The sequence below is a fragment of the Parasteatoda tepidariorum genome, chromosome 6 (genome assembly GCF_043381705.1).
Source record: "Parasteatoda tepidariorum isolate YZ-2023 chromosome 6, CAS_Ptep_4.0, whole genome shotgun sequence".
Taxonomy (NCBI): domain Eukaryota; kingdom Metazoa; phylum Arthropoda; class Arachnida; order Araneae; family Theridiidae; genus Parasteatoda; species Parasteatoda tepidariorum.
Window position 1 is genome coordinate 30,031,680 of NC_092209.1, and position 16,553 is coordinate 30,048,232.

At 29.7% G+C, this 16,553-nt stretch overlaps 1 protein-coding gene across 1 annotated transcript; it reads right to left on the bottom strand.

Annotated features, from left to right (window-relative positions):
• Positions 1 to 1,342: 1,342 nt before the first annotated feature.
• LOC107448322 (astacin-like metalloprotease toxin 5) lies at positions 1,343 to 15,388 on the bottom strand. Its single transcript, XM_043057421.2, has 6 exons — positions 14,951 to 15,388; positions 13,047 to 13,105; positions 10,419 to 10,503; positions 7,798 to 7,912; positions 4,801 to 4,985; positions 1,343 to 1,628 (listed from the first exon to the last, which is right to left on the bottom strand). The coding sequence occupies exons 1-6, from the start codon at positions 15,084 to 15,086 to the stop codon at positions 1,402 to 1,404; spliced, it is 807 nt and encodes a 268-aa protein (XP_042913355.1). The 5' UTR covers positions 15,087 to 15,388; the 3' UTR covers positions 1,343 to 1,401.
• Positions 15,389 to 16,553: the final 1,165 nt, after the last annotated feature.

Genomic DNA, 16,553 nt, shown 5'->3' on the forward strand with positions numbered 1-16,553 from the left:
AATTTAGATTGAAAAAAGTACAATCCAGTTAATTTTTAATTTAAACTTAAAATAACAAACGGTACTTTGTATTGAAAATGCATAAGTTAATTAAACAAAATATGATAGAACTGCTTTCTAACATAAAAATAAGTTCACATTAAGAAAACTTGTTTATATCTGTATAAAATAATACAGATATAGTTCAGTCTACGAAAAATGTTCGTTTCGTTTTCTTTCGGTAATATTTGGCTTTCAACCGGAGAATGTTCAGAGAATTTTACCTGAATATGAAAAATTACCTGTTTCAGAGAATGTTACCCGTCTGTCGTAACTCTTTATCAAACAACTCTGATGTATATTCCTGTATAATATTAGAACTGATAATGGGTCCGGGATAGCATGGCAGACAGGGAATTGGGCCCATGTCCAAGAGGTCATCAGTTCGATCCCCGCAACGCCAAAGAAACCCCATGTCCAAAATGGTGGCTGTTGCACGCTAAATCTGTCGGGGTCAGAAAGTCCTCGAAGTTCCCATAACAAATTAAAACCTCTGGGATACTGTATCGGAGATTGATCGCGTTCAGATTCAAGTCAAAATTACGATTTATGGATGGATGATGTGTGAATGTGTCCTCACTGCAGCACGGGATGTGGCGTATGTATGTTGTCTCCGGATCATCCTCAGGGATGTTTCCCAGACCGTCGTCACCAATAGCCCATTGTGCAGCTCTAGTGCAATGTAAATAAAAGTGCCGTACAGTTTAATACTGGTAATGCACCAGAACCAATATCTTACTATTGTAGAACCGGAAACGTAACGAATTCAGAGTCATAATTGAATCAATTTGATTCTGTCTCATGAAACTCTGATTCTGGTAAAATAGGGAACCTAATATTATATCGACTTGTAAAAAGATTTTAGTGTCACACTGAATCCGAAATGATACCGGAAACTGTGTTTCTTAAGACGGCATATTTCTTGCACTGTTAAGAGAATCTGTCCAATACGGAGTTAAAAATTATTAACTAAATACAGGAAGTTACCGACTTGTTATACAAAGAATTTAGTATGATACTGAATCCGAAATGATAGCGGAAACTATGTTTCTTAAGACAGCATATTTTTTGCACTGTTAAGAGAATCTGTCCAATACGGAGTTAAAATTTATTAACTAAATACAGGAAGTTATCGGCTTGTTATACAAAGAATTTAGTATGATACTGAATTTGAAATGATAGCGGAACCGGTATAACACAGAAAATAGTTTTCCATAAACCTTTATATATTTTTCACTGCTCTGAAGCTTCACCCAATTTGGAATTCAACTATAAACATCCAATATAAAAACAGATAACAATGTTATATTCTCATATGATTTTATTTTGCTTTTATAAGAAGTATAGCAAAATTAACAGTATTTAAACTTCGCACTTATACATTCTGTTGAATCTTTTTAAGTCAGATTTTGTCAGCTTCGTTTTATAGTTGGCATCCACAAGAGTCACCCCTTCTTGTCTAGGTACCATGGTATCCTTACCATTTTTGGAAAACGCTTTGCTGTCATAAATCATGATTGAGTGGTAATCAAACTTAGTATAATTGATTGCCTCACTTGATGGTATTATTCGAAAGTTGTGTTTTTCCTCTGTAGATAAATAAATAAACAAAATCAGTAAATAATATTAAATAAAATTAAATTAAATTAAATTAAATTAAATTAAATTAAATTAAATTAAATTAAATTAAATAATTAATTAATTAATTAGTTAATTTAATAAATAAATAAATAAATAAAATAAAATAAAATAAATAATCAGTCATTTGCAATCCAGATAAAAACTTTTTAGTCGAAATGTTGGCTTCTCCATTTCTAAGTTATTAGGAAATTGAATCAGAGAAATTTAACCCTTTGACGACTCTCTCCTCTAAGATAAAACGATCGCTGACGACTGGTTTTCATTTCTTTTTTTGTACAATATTTATCTTATAGGGGGCGTATTAAGACATTTCAAAATTGCTTACAATCCAAACATTTTAACTACTTTATGCAATCCAAATCTGATCCAAGCATTTTGTACTTTCAACATAAATTGTTTTTTCACCATTAGTTACATTTTAAAATGGTTTCCGCAAATGGACCTTACTGAGCCCTAGTTTTTGAAGGGATCGAAATTAAATTACACAGTCGCAATCGTTAACTCATAAGAAAAGATATTACTTAAATGTGCTCCTGCAAAATGATTATTTTATCTTTCTTTTTCAGAGCTTTCCGAAATTAAGGAGCTTTTTTTTAATTTATTTTTTTATAACTTTTCTTATCTTTTAAATATATCTTTTTTTTCAATTAACTATAGAGATCATTATTTGGAATTTTGGAAAGTCATCAATTTTCTTTTGCTTATATGTCTGCATATTGGTAAACTAATTTTCTTAAGGACCTGAAGCAAAAGTAAATTGAGTAAGTTGTATATAATTTTTCTTTTTCTCTTCTTAGTAATATTTCAGACTTGTTATTTTAATCTGAGATGAAAAATAACACCGGAAAACAAATTTATGATCACATTTACACATGCACTTCATCTTACCTAATTCGGATGTCAGAATTGCAAATCTAACATTGGTTTAATTCCGAAAGCTGTAGTTTTTTATAAATGACGTATTTAGTTCAATTTATTTTTTGTTTGAATATGCAAAATTATAAAGAATGTATAGCTTTATATATGTGCTAATACACTTGTCTGCTCCTTAAAAATTGATACTTAAGGCAATAAAAAGAAGAAAAAAAACATATGTCCTTAACGCATTGGATCATAAACGGGAATGTTTTATCTCCTTGTTCCCACCACTCCCTACGTAACAGAGAAATGGGGACACTTAGTATTTACTCGAGTGACTTTTGAAAAATCCTCGTTATGACCATGATCATAAATTGCATAAAAGCTGTAACTTTCAGATAGAAACCGGTTGAAGATTTGAAATCAGAAGCATGGGAAAATATGGGATTTGTTCAAAAATCTTATAATGCAGAAGAAAAAAAAATGATGTATCTCCAAAACTTCTACTAAATATGAAAATAGGGCTTTTTGTGCTTATAAGGAAGGAGCCCACAATGAATTTCGTCCTGGGATCCGTAAAACTTTTTTTGAACCTTAGATGTTGTCTTCATCCTTCGCTGCACTGCAGCTTTCGTGGGCCTAGTGTAGATTCTCATCAAGGGGCTGGGGGTACCCGCGGTCTTATCTGGGGAGAAATAATTGTACACTGAAGAGCCAAAAAAACTGGTATATCTGCCTAATATCGTGTAGGGAAGCAAGTATCGAAAGCCCATATCAATGATGTTTCGTTGAATGGTTCGCACGCTGACACTTGTTGATGGCCCAGCATTGAAATCTGCTGCAATTTGTGGAAGGGTTGCACGTCTGTCACGTTTAATGATTCTCATCAATCGTCGTTGATCCCGTTCTTGCATGATCTTTTTCCGACCGCAGCGATGTCGTACATTCGATGTTTTACCGGATTTCCGATACTCACGGTATACTCGTGAAATGGTCGTACCAGAAAATCCAAATTTCATTGCTATCTCGGAGATGCTATGTCCCATGTCCCGTGCGTCAACTATAACACCACGTTCAAACTCACTTAAATCTGTACAACATGGCATTGTAGCAGCAGTAACCGATCTAAGAACTGTGCTAGACACTCGTTGTCTTATATACGCGTTGCCGATCGCAGCGCTGAACTTCGATTGGCTCCATACCCCTTTATTTGCATACTCATGCCTGTACCAGTTTTTTTGGCTCTTCAGTGTAATAACCAATAAGTAATTGTAGTTAAAAGATAAAGAGTTGAGATTGGAATATTATATATCAAAGTATAACCACGTCCCGCCCATGTCAGGGGACATTCGGGGAATACTGTAGACTCAAAGTGCGCACACGCGACAACAAAAAAGAGAGAAAGAAAGAAAGAGGATTCACAAAGGTGGGCTTCTTGGTGATCCTATATATACATATATATATATATATATATATATATATATATATATATATATATATATATATATATATATATATATATATATATATATATATATATATATATATATATATATATATATATATATATATATATATATATATATATATATATATATATATATATATATATATATATATATATATATATATATATATATATATATATATATATATATATATATATATATATATATATATATATATATATATATATATATATATATATATATATATATATATATATATATATATATATATATATATATATATATATATATATATATATATATATATATATATATATATATATATATATATATATATATATATATATATATATATATATATATATATATATATATATATATATATATATATATATATATATATATATATATATATATATATATATATATATATATATATATATATATATATATATATATATATATATATATATATATATATATATATATATATATATATATATATATATATATATATATATATATATATATATATATATATATATATATATATATATATATATATATATATATATATATATATATATATATATATATATATATATATATATATATATATATATATATATATATATATATATATATATATATATATATATATATATATATATATATATATATATATATATATATATATATATATATATATATATATATATATATATATATATATATATNATATATATATATGGATAAAAAAAAATGTTAGGTGTAATTCAGAAGGGAGTCTTACTTTCATCTACATTCTCTAAGTGGATTTCAAGATATTGATCTCTGTCATGCCTTCCATGTTCATGAAAGAAACCAATTGCATGCCCAAGTTCATGGAGAATCACTCCAAGGCGGTGGCATCCATCCTGAAGTGTTACGGGTTGAGGTTGATAGTTGCTTGCTTGTTTTCCAATATAAGAGGTACATCTAAATTTAAAAGGGGGAAAAAATATATAGGCTCGAAATTGCTGGAAATGCGTGTTTGTAGAAATGGACGCAACTTAAAATGCGTTCTTACGAAAATGCAATTCAAGTGCAAGCGCATTTTCAGTTCTCAACCCAAATTTAACTTGCGTGCTTGCTATTATTTATATAAATACTTGGAAAATTCATTGCGGCCAAAGTCATGAATTTTTGGGTCAAAGCGGTATATTACAGATGTAACTTTTTGGGCGATGCCTTCGTATTCGTTATTTTCAAACGATGAAGTGAATTTGAAAACTCTAAACTCCCACAACTTAAATTTATAACTACTGTTATAAATTTATAGTACCCGTGGAGCCTGATAAAAACTGCAGACTTTTAAATTGTTTAAAAAAAAAAGACTAAATTAATAAAATCAACCAAATGGATACATTAGGCAGACATCACATTTAATTTGTTCATTTATTTTGAATACATTTATTTTGTTTCCTTAGTTATATCATGAAGAATATATTAGAAAGAACAAACCCTCATAAAAAAAATTGAAAAATTCACTTATCTCATCAACCTACTAGAGTTGCTTGTCATTCATCATATTAAAAAGCGCTATTTTTTACAAAAACAAAGAATATTTTCCGTCATGAAATTTAAAGTTAACAAAAAATTATTAAAAACATTTCTATATATGAATTGTTAGTTAACGATCGATTACCAGTATTTGAAAAAATAAAATAAATAATTAAACGTAGGAATACAAGTAGGTTGCTTGTATGAAGTAGAAAAGATAAATAATGTTACTCGTTAACAAGACTTATAACAATTTAAAATATATACTCAAGGCAAGAACATTCAGTTATGATGTAGGAAGACATACATTTTTCTACAACGATAGACAAACAGTAATTGTTGTTAAGTAAGCAAATGAACAAGAGAGAATTAAGAAACACGAAAAGTCACTTATAATTGTAATAATTTCTGAACAAATTCAACTCTGTAGTTGCATTTCTGTGGGCTGCATGAAAGTCTTCATTGCATTTTTATTGCAATATTCAATATATTGTTATTGAATTTTTTTTTCTCTAAATTTTGCACCTCTTTTATTCTTGACATTTTACACAAATTTTATATAAACAGCCGAAATATTAATTTATGGATTATTGATAGGTTAAAAACACAAAACTATTATTGCTTTTAAAAAAATCCTAAGTTTTGGAACCCTTGTTATCTTTGCATGGAACCCCATTCGGGAACCGTGGCTCTAGAGTTATGCATTTAGAATAATCTTTTGAGAAGTTCATTTTAAACACGATGTTATCTATAATTTTATGTGAGGTATACGAAAACTTAAAACAGATACAAAGAATTTTTTCAAACTTTGCTCGCATTCTTTGTTAGAAGGCTTTTTTTTACATGCTGTAGATACATGACGAAAAAGAATGAAACATTCCACAAAGACAAGGAAAATATTTTTAAACAATTTATAAAAAGTGAAAAGGGAAGAGTAATCTGATAAATATCTCTATATAACATCAAAACATAATGATCTAACACAGTTTTCCATTGTCGTTGGGGCATTTTTATTATCATATGGGAATATCCAGTTTTCCCTCATTAATTTCCATATTTATTGTTGTCAGCAATATAAAATTAATAAAGGTCATAAAAGTGCTGCTTTCCTAAAGATTATTTTTGTGTCCCTTATTTAAAAGTACTTGTAATATTTATTTTTCCTCATTAGTATTCATTTCTATTATTACTTTTACGTTTTTAATTTTTTCCTAGATTAAGATTTTAAAGCTAAAAGATTTTTTCTTTATTATAACGTTATTCTAAGATATTACCTAATTACGCTGCATTTTAAGATAAACATATTTAAATTAGCGCACTAATATTAATAATCGTTTAGTAATTATTATTATTTGTGGTGCAAATTACAATAATTTACTATTTATAGTTGTCATTAAAAACGCCCGGTGGCTGAGTGGTAGCGCTTCACGCTTCTGTGCCTCAGATCCTGGGTTCGATCCTTGGGCAGGACAAGGTTGACTCAGCCTTTCATCCCTTCAGTGGGTTGATAAATGAGTACCAAGCATGCTTGGGAACTAAACACTGGGGGTTCCGCGTTCGGCTGACCACCTGACCGGAACATCTGCTCTTCCACCCCAGAGCCCAAGGTCAAGACAATTGAGATGGGCATAGTAGGCCCTGTTCCTCTATGGGCTTTCGCGCCGCTGAATTTAGTTTAATTGTGATTAAATATATTCGTTAAATGAATAAGAACTTAAGGGTCAGCTTCATGCTCAATCTCATGCTTACATAAATTATATTAAATATATCAGCCTGTTTTGTAAACGAAAATATGAAATTATGGTTGTGAATTTACCAAATTTGTTATAACGTTATACCTTTAATTTTAAATGTTTTTTATTTTTTTAAATATTACCGACAAAATTTATTTATGTTCATTAATAGATCTGAATAGAATCATAAAGGGAACGGATTTGGAAAGTGAAAGCAGAAAAGCATAAGACAGTAGAAATCTTTTTAGTACATATATTTTCATAACTGCAACATTTCATCTGTATATATCGCTGGTAAAAGGTTAAAACGACACTTCTGCTCTCACTTCTCATTCAAACAACACTAATTATGTTTTCAGAAGTGTCGTTTTAACTTTGAACCAGAGATATGTGAATATTTTCAACTATCGTAGAAAAAGTTGTTTTATGCCAAGAAATAACAGTTACTACGATACAATCATTGGGGTTGGTGAACAGAAGTGAACAGGGGGCTGAGCCCCTTAGTATATATTTACCCAGTTCCGTTATATATCCAAATGTAATCCGTTTCAGTAGTTCTCGGAACAAACTTTATACAGGTGTTTTCATGATAATAAGCGAAAGCGGCAAAAATGTTTCTTCGCTTTTCGTCTGTAAGAGTGAAATGACATCAATAAAGATATAAAAATTGAATAAAATGAAATTAACATACATAAATAAGTTTTAAAGCAATTACTACGATGCACCGACTTCAAAGAATATATATGGCCGTGCTTATGTGCCGTATACCCCCTCATACGGCGTAGTACTGAGATGGATTTAAACCGAATTATTTAACTATTGTAAACATCTATTATATATAATTTCTCTTACGTGGCTCCCAAATTTTGGCTGTATTTCTTTTCCGCCGGTCGCAACGTTTGCTTTGTTTTGAAAACACCAAAGCGTTCTGCCTTTTAATGATGTGTTTCTGATCTAATATATATAATTCTCTTACGTGGCTCCCAAATTTTGGCTGAAGTACTTTGTACAACTAAATAAGATTCTTTTCACAACAGTTAAATATTTACTTTATTTTCTTCATTCATAGAGAAAACAGTCGGCAAAGAATTCTGTTAGGTTAAAAAACATTTCGCTAAAAAAATAACGAATTCTAAAAGAAATAAAAATAAACAACTTAAAAAATAAAAATGCTGTTGCCAGCCATAGAATTTTTTGAAAGTTAACTTAGCAACATAAATCAAAATGACATAGAAGCGCAACTAGATCAAAATTATGATACCTGAGCGCTTGACGTAACAAATCCTTCAATTCTAAAAGTGTTGTATCGCCAAATGCCCAAATTAACAATTGTGTTCTTAAAGAAATTCTATAAAAAGTTTTAAATAAACAACCTACTTCTACAACTGCTTCTTGAAGAACTTGGCTCATTGATTAAAAATATTGTTTTAATTTTACAGTACTAACTTTACTTCTACTTTCATTATTGCTATGACCCTCTTTCATTACATTTTACAACTTCATGCTAAATTTGAGGACTTTAAGTTGTTTTGTGGTTGAATACTGACATTTAGAAATGTGTACATAAAAAAAATAATATTTAGAGGTTAAGAGTTGCCTCAGAAAAATTTGAATTGTTGACATTGAACTTAACAATGGAAACAATCGTTTTTGTGAAAAATTGAATTGTATTGTTGACATCAAAACTAAAAATATTGTGTTTCAACTTAACAATACTACCTTAATTTATACTTTAGAATTGCCTCGGAGAAATTTGAATTGTTAGCAATGACTTAAACAAAAAGTTTTATTTTAACTGACAAATACTATATTATAATTTTAACTTTTTCTATGACTATACTCATTTTCTTACTCTTTTCTTTGTTTTTTATACATTTTATATTTTTGTGATAAAATAAAAAACTTATAGTTGTTCTGCTTCTGAACACTGATGAAAACACAAAATGATGGGCTTCATCAACAATCAAAAATATATACATTTATTTTACAAATTCCATATTATTAAGGTGGCGCCCTTCAGAGAATTAAAAATACAAAATTATCTTCATCAAAGCCGATGCTTTACATCCGGCGTTCAGTGGCAGACTACTATTTCATATTGTTTTACAACACATGGCTTTAGCTCTCTGGTGGGAAAGACTTTAAAACAAAACTTACAACAGTTACTTTTCTCAACAACTGAATAGTGTGATTAAGAAAAATATGTGAACTGTTTGCAATTTCAAATTGATATTGAAATGTACAGGTTTAGAATTTTCTACAGTGAAAAGTTTTCGGAACTTCAGTATTCAAAAAAGTATGCAAAAACTAAACGTTAAGAACGTATCCAATGAGCGAGCAAAGCGAGCAATGGATTGCGAAGCAATCCGAAATGAACTGCGAAAGCAGTTCCGGGGGTTGGTGAGAGCCAGCGAGCAGGGGGCGAAGCCTCCTAGTAATTAAAATATTTCCAAAACCATTTCAAAATTAAAATACATTCCTTCATTTCAGGCTACGTCAAAAGTAGAAACAGATAATACCAAAAAGGACATTCTGAACCGTAAAAAAAAAAGTATTTTTATTCAGTGAAAATACGTTTTTGTGTCTGATTTCCTTAAGTTAAAATAACATCTGCACTTATGAATTAATATATTTGAGGTCATCCTCTTGAACCATTAAGATAGAGTCTTAGTTCGTGAAAATCCGATCATTAGTTCAAAATTTATTCAATTCAGGGACTTTACATAATCCCTTAATTCTTTTTTAAAGATACATACAGGCTTTGCGTAATCATTCTTTAAGAAAGTGAACACCTATAAATACAAACATTACATAGAACTTTAGATCCAAGTTAAAATTTCCGATTTTGAAACAAGAGCGACAATTAAATTTGTTTAATAGCTAGTAAAAAAATTCCATATATAATTACAAAAAAGGTTGTCTTTCGGGGGTAACATTTTCGGTGGTAAAAAAAATACCTCCCATCTCCCTTCCACCCTGAGTAACAAATAAAATTAAGGAACATTATTTTTTTACTGTATTAATTAATGCTGGTTGTCTTAACCAAGTTAACTGTTATTTTTCATGTAACGTGATACTTTAATATAAAACAAAAGTAAAATATTAAAAATAACACTAAATAAAAACTAATAGTTACCATTAATGTCCGTGTGAATGTAATACGGTATAACAGCATTAGGCCACCTGAAAACTTTTAATCGTTGACCATTTCTGTCTTCTTCCTGAAAATTGAAATGGTGTACTTATGTATAGATTACAAGCGTACATTTCAGAGAAATACTTATCGTAAATTGTTTAAATACAGATGCTTTGATCGAAAATCATAAGAAGCTTTTGAAAGTGTTAAATTTTCCCATTCGTACCGAGTGATTATGACTCAATTAAAAATCTTTTGCAGCCTTTCATCTCTTCAGTGGGTGGATTAAATGAGTACCAAGGAAGCTTGGGGACTAAATACTGGGGCTGGATTGTCAGAACGAAGTTTAACTTTAAACCTAGTCTAAACGGCGAAGTTAAACAAAGCTGTATTGCAGAAACGAAGTTTACGGAAAAACCCTGTTCTAAAGATCTAGTTCAGCCTAGTCTAAATTAAACCTAGTCTGAGGCAGGTTTAAACCAGGATGACGAGTTTTAAACCTCGATCTTCTGCTTGCAATCGAAGTACGCTTATCTCGCTTTCGTAGATGTCTTGTTGTGTATTGTTTTAACAGTTTTAAATTCTAAATACGCTCGTATATTTGAGAAATCTAAACATAATTTTTAGAAGCAAACATCGTATAACTTTTTTTTGGCTATTCTATAGTGTATATAAAATATTATAAAAGAATGCAACTTTTAGATTTCCAAGATTTGTTTTGAATTGACAGTGTGTACACAGTAATTTTGGTTTTCTTGAAAATAAACATTGAGATTATTAAATATCTCACTTGCTGAATTTGGCTTTCATTTTGAGTGAATGTGCATATTATATTCAACCACTCGGAAGTTCGGAATGATAAAATGCAAAAAATCCGAGATTACAAATTTAAGGATTAAATGAAGTAAGGTATTTTTTTAATTAAAAATCATGAATGTTTAAATAGACCAATTACTGATTTTATTATAGTGTTATTGTTAATTAAAAATATCGGATTTTTATATGTTGACAGTAAATATTACTATTTACTTTCTTTTAGCGTATCAAGCATTGATTATATTTTTTAAAGGAGGGAAGTCTCATCTATTTTTTAAATTTCTTGTCTTTTTTTTTTTTTGGTGCAGTAAGCAGATTTTCTTCTACATACAACTTAGTCCGTGAGAGAAACAATCGTTTCTCAAATCCATCCCAACTTGCCTGTGAAACTGTTTCTTGAGACTTGTTAATTCTTATGGCTAAATAGACTTTGCAGCAAACTTTAGTCTCTTAAACTAAAATGGCAAGTCTGATGGAATAAAGGGAATCCTAGGAATAAATAGACTGTTTCACCTTTGCCATAACTGTTAACCCTTTACTTACTGTTCACCATGTTGCATCAGCACATGTGGTACACATGATATACCTGCCGTAAGCAGAAGTCTAAATATCTCTGCTTCGATTATATATCTTTTTAAGAACTTAATTTGAAGTTTAATTCCGTTGAGGAGTTTCGGAGCATGTAAATTTCGTAACAAAATGATAGAAGAATCAAAATCAAATTATAGGGTGGCATACCAGATGGATAAAGAGTGTAGAGAAATTCTACAGAATAATTTGCTGCATTTTCGAAGTCGACGACAAATGATTTACATTGTTAATTATTTCAACAGCAAGTTGAACTTCAACTGTTAACAGTTCAACTTCAGATGCTGCCGCATCGTTTTGGGATTTTAGAATTGCTCTCTCGCTGAGCTAAGACATGCCTTTTCCCCATTTATTCTTAAATTTGGGGTAAACTTATTTCCTAAAGATCTTTTTAAGTCGGATATATTCGGATAACACTAGCCTTTAACATTAATCATATTTACATTAACAAACATTCAGTAAAAGTTAATTTAAAAAAATAACCAGCCTATATATCCTTATTCTAAGTACGCACTCATTCACGCAATTTAGACCAAAAATTAGTGAATTTCAGACAGGCCTTGACCTCATCAGCTGGAATGCCAAGAAGTAATACTGTCTAAGTTGTCTGAAGTTGGAAAATGGGTCGTAATTTGCACTTTTATGATTGTACACTGTACTAATACAATTGCAGGCATCATTCAAATACTAATACAATTGCAGGCGTCAAAATTTGGGATCGATACTAGAAATGGTAACAGGTTCATAAACTTCAAAATGCAGATTGCTGTAAATTTTAGGTGCTTTATTGGCATTCCATCTTTACCTAAAGTACGTTAAATGCTGCCGTTTACACTTGAAAATATACACTTGAAAATGGCAGTTAAACAACTCAGATGCAGTAATTAGTTCGCATTAAGAGCTAGTTGCGAAACTAATACTACTATTTTTCGATATATTAAACGGTTTTATGTCGACGCATCTTCTTTTTCATTGAATAATAAGCTCATATTTTAAATATTTTAAACGTTTTCTAATCGCGTTAAATAGAAGTTTATTAAAATAAACGAGAAAAAGTTTTTGATATTTTTAATCGATAAGGAAAAAAAAGGTTATTATTTTCTTCAAGGTTTTAAATAATTTTTTTTTTTTTAATTTTATGGTGAGAACTGAAAAAAAAGTTATTTGGACTCATTAAAAATAGAAAAATAAAGAACTAGAATAACACTATCGAAGTCTACTTACGAGCATTCTATCAATTCCAAGCATATCTCCATCAAATACATCTGGATTTTTCATGGCTTCTATTGGAAGTAAAAAATATAAAATTTAAAAAAAGGAAAAGTGAAAGTTTATTTTCAATATTGTAATTATAGCTTTATTATACCGATAAATATTTCTTTACACTCACTCTGTTATGTCAGATTTATTTAAAAAACAATTTTTTTTTTTACTATAATAAGGTTAATCACTAATCTTAGTTAATCTTCTTTCAGTTAGAATAGACTGAAAATACTTATCATTAGGTTATATGAAAAGGCAATAGGTCAAATCCGATCTGTACGTTAAATGCTAATCCAAACAATTGATTGAAACCGATGTGTAATAACATTGTTTCAGAAATTATTGCTCAGTTATACTTATAAATATTTCTTCCCATTCACTCTGTTATATTAGAATTATAAGAAAATATTGTTTTCACAATAGTAATGTTAAGCACTAATCCTAGTTAATATTCTTTCAGTTAGAACTGATTGAAAGTAAATGCCACAAGCAATAGCTTAAATCCGATCTATGCATTAAATGCCAATCCTATCAATAGTTTGATGCCGATGATTAATAGATAAACTAATAATGCGTAATAACATCTCGTTAGAAATTATTGCTCTATTATACATATAAATATTTCTTTCCATTCACTCTGTTATAAAAAAAATCCTTTTTTACCATACTAATCACTACATTAATGTTAGTCACTATCACTAATCATAGTTAATCTTCATTTAGTTAGAACTGGCTGAAAATGTTAATCAGTAGATTAAATCTCATTCGTTTAATTACCTGAAGCCAATAATTGCTACACTAAAAAAATTACTAGATACTACAAAAAAAAAGTTTATTTTTTGCATAAAAACTGTTAAAAGATAAATACAGCTTTTTTCTGTTTTTAATAGTTACCCACAAGCAGCAAAAAAAATAATTCCCATTCAAATAGTCCCAAAAAACGCAAGCGGTAAAATATTGCTTGATTTTTTTAATTGTAAGGTATACAATTTTTATATCATTTTAAAGAAAAACAATTTTTCACAGCAAAATACAAAATTGGAATGAAATTGGCAAAATTGTTCCTGAGAAGTCGAATTTTCAAAATACGACTTTTTTTAAACTCTACTTCTCAGGAACTATTAGACCGATTTCACTCCAATTTTGTATCTTGAATTGTAAAATTATATTCTTTAGAACTATGCAAAAAATTATGTACTTTACAATTCAAAATTAAAAAATGGTAAATATTTACTAAAAACTATTTTTTGCATGTTAACGCTTTCGATAAAAGAATTTTATAATTGTTAGCATGAAACTTTCAATTCACTTAAGAAGTTCTCGAGATATAGAGAAATACGAAAAAGCAAAATTAACATTAAGGGGTCCAAACTTTGCATCGCTCTCCAGACTAAACTATTGGAACCATATTTTCCAGAATGCGACTACCCCTATATTTTGGGGGTCAGAATGGAGTTTGGGGGAAAGTCCGTTTTTGTGTCTGATTTCGTCGCTTAAAATATAGTCTGTGCTAATTAATTAGCATATTTGAGGTCACCCCTTAGAACCATTAAGAATGTGTCCCGGAACGCAAAGATCTGGTAATTAGATCCAAAGTTAATCAGGGTGGTCCGTTTCTTATTGTGAGCACGGTACATTTCTTTAGCATTTTAGAGCTTTATGTATTTTCTTAAACAAGCATTTCAAGCTTAGCCTAATTTTTAAAACTCGCCTTTTAAGCTGTGTCCATTTTCTTAAATACGCATTTCGAGCTCTTTCTGAAATAAAATGATCACCGATAATTACCTTAAGTGAGTTGCTCACATTAATAATTTATTGATTACATTAATGCTTAAGAGAAATTTTTATACTGAAACAAAACTTACCTTTTCTCGCATTATAATACCTTTCAACATCAGCATTGCTAGGTTCTTCTGGGAACGGAAGAGCAAAAGCAGTGGTTAAAATGACTAGGAAGCAAAAGACTTGCATTGTGGACAATTGAATTGTGTATGAAACCATGCTACAGATTCTAACATGCAAATTCTGAAAAGTCCCTGTTTAAATACTATTTGTAATCCGATTAACATCTGAACTTTGGGAAGTAGCATCTGTTTTAGAGGACACAATTTCTCAAGACTTTTCTCTTGAATGTGTCAAGCAATATCTTAAGGTCCCAGGATTAATGTGATAATCACTCTCCAAGAGGATGGCTTATCACAATATAAAAGATTAGTTTTATTTACATTTTTAAATAATCGCTGATCGCAATGAAAAATTATTCTTTTGAATAAGCACTCGATCTTACACGCGTGGTTATTTTATCTTAAAAGACCTTTGAAATATTTAAATTACTTGGATTAAAGGTAAGTATTTTTTTTAATCAAATAAAATATATAAGATAAAAATTATCAATCAAGCAAATAAATTTAAAATAGACAAATGTTTCGAAACGCGTTAAAAACTGTTAAATGCAGAATTATTTATTGTGGCTCTCGGAATGAAGTGAATTTGACTATAAAGAAATTGGTCCTAAAGGATTTTTAATTTCACTTTCATAACTCAAGTGTAGAACAGTAAAATAGTATGTTTTAAACAACTCAGGGAGTAGTTACGTTTTCTTTTTAATCTTAATTTATTATTTTTTTTGTTCAAATTTGACAAAAACAATTCTTGTTCTAAATTATATTTAGTAAATTCCATTCGAAATTTTTTACTAAATACTAAGCGCCGACCTTCGAATTCCGCTCAGGGCATGTTTGTTTCTCTCTGTGCGTTTTCCTCTATTGTGTACGATGTGTGAATGTGGTCCAGCTTTTGACAAAAACATTTAGAAGAGATGGTTATGCCAGTGAACATGTATGTAGGGCAGTATGGCGTAGGTAATGTTGCTCGCTTCCGTGACTTTGGTCACAATGTGCTCACCAGGCAATGCAAAATGAGCAACACCTCCGGCTTCTTCCAAGGCGAAGAACAATAAATTCAGTACCTGTCAATCAAAAAAAAAAAAAAAAAAAGAACTAAATCGTAAGAATTTTATTGACAATTATTTCAAGATCATATAAAATGTATATTTATTTCATGTATTTAGTTAATGTAGTCTGTTACACAAATTTTTAACAAAAAATAAGTAACCAAATTAAATAAAAACAAAAAATAAATATAATAGCATTATGATAACAGATTTCCCATCGGTCAAACGTTCTTTTTTTATATAATCTTTTATATAATGGAATGTGGCAGCTGAATAGATTTTTTAAAGGCCTTAAAATTTCGAGTGCGAAGGTTGCATAAATTGCATCAATTGATATTTGTTCTTTTGTTGTCCAATGGGTTGGATTGGTTTTCTTTTTAAGTTACTTTTGCTGAGACGTTACGAAATTCTTTTCCTGCATCAGCATTCTTATTTATAATTATGTCGCTGACTAAGACAATAATTATATATTATTTAATCATGAAAAACACGTAACGTGCTTTAACCCCTTAAGA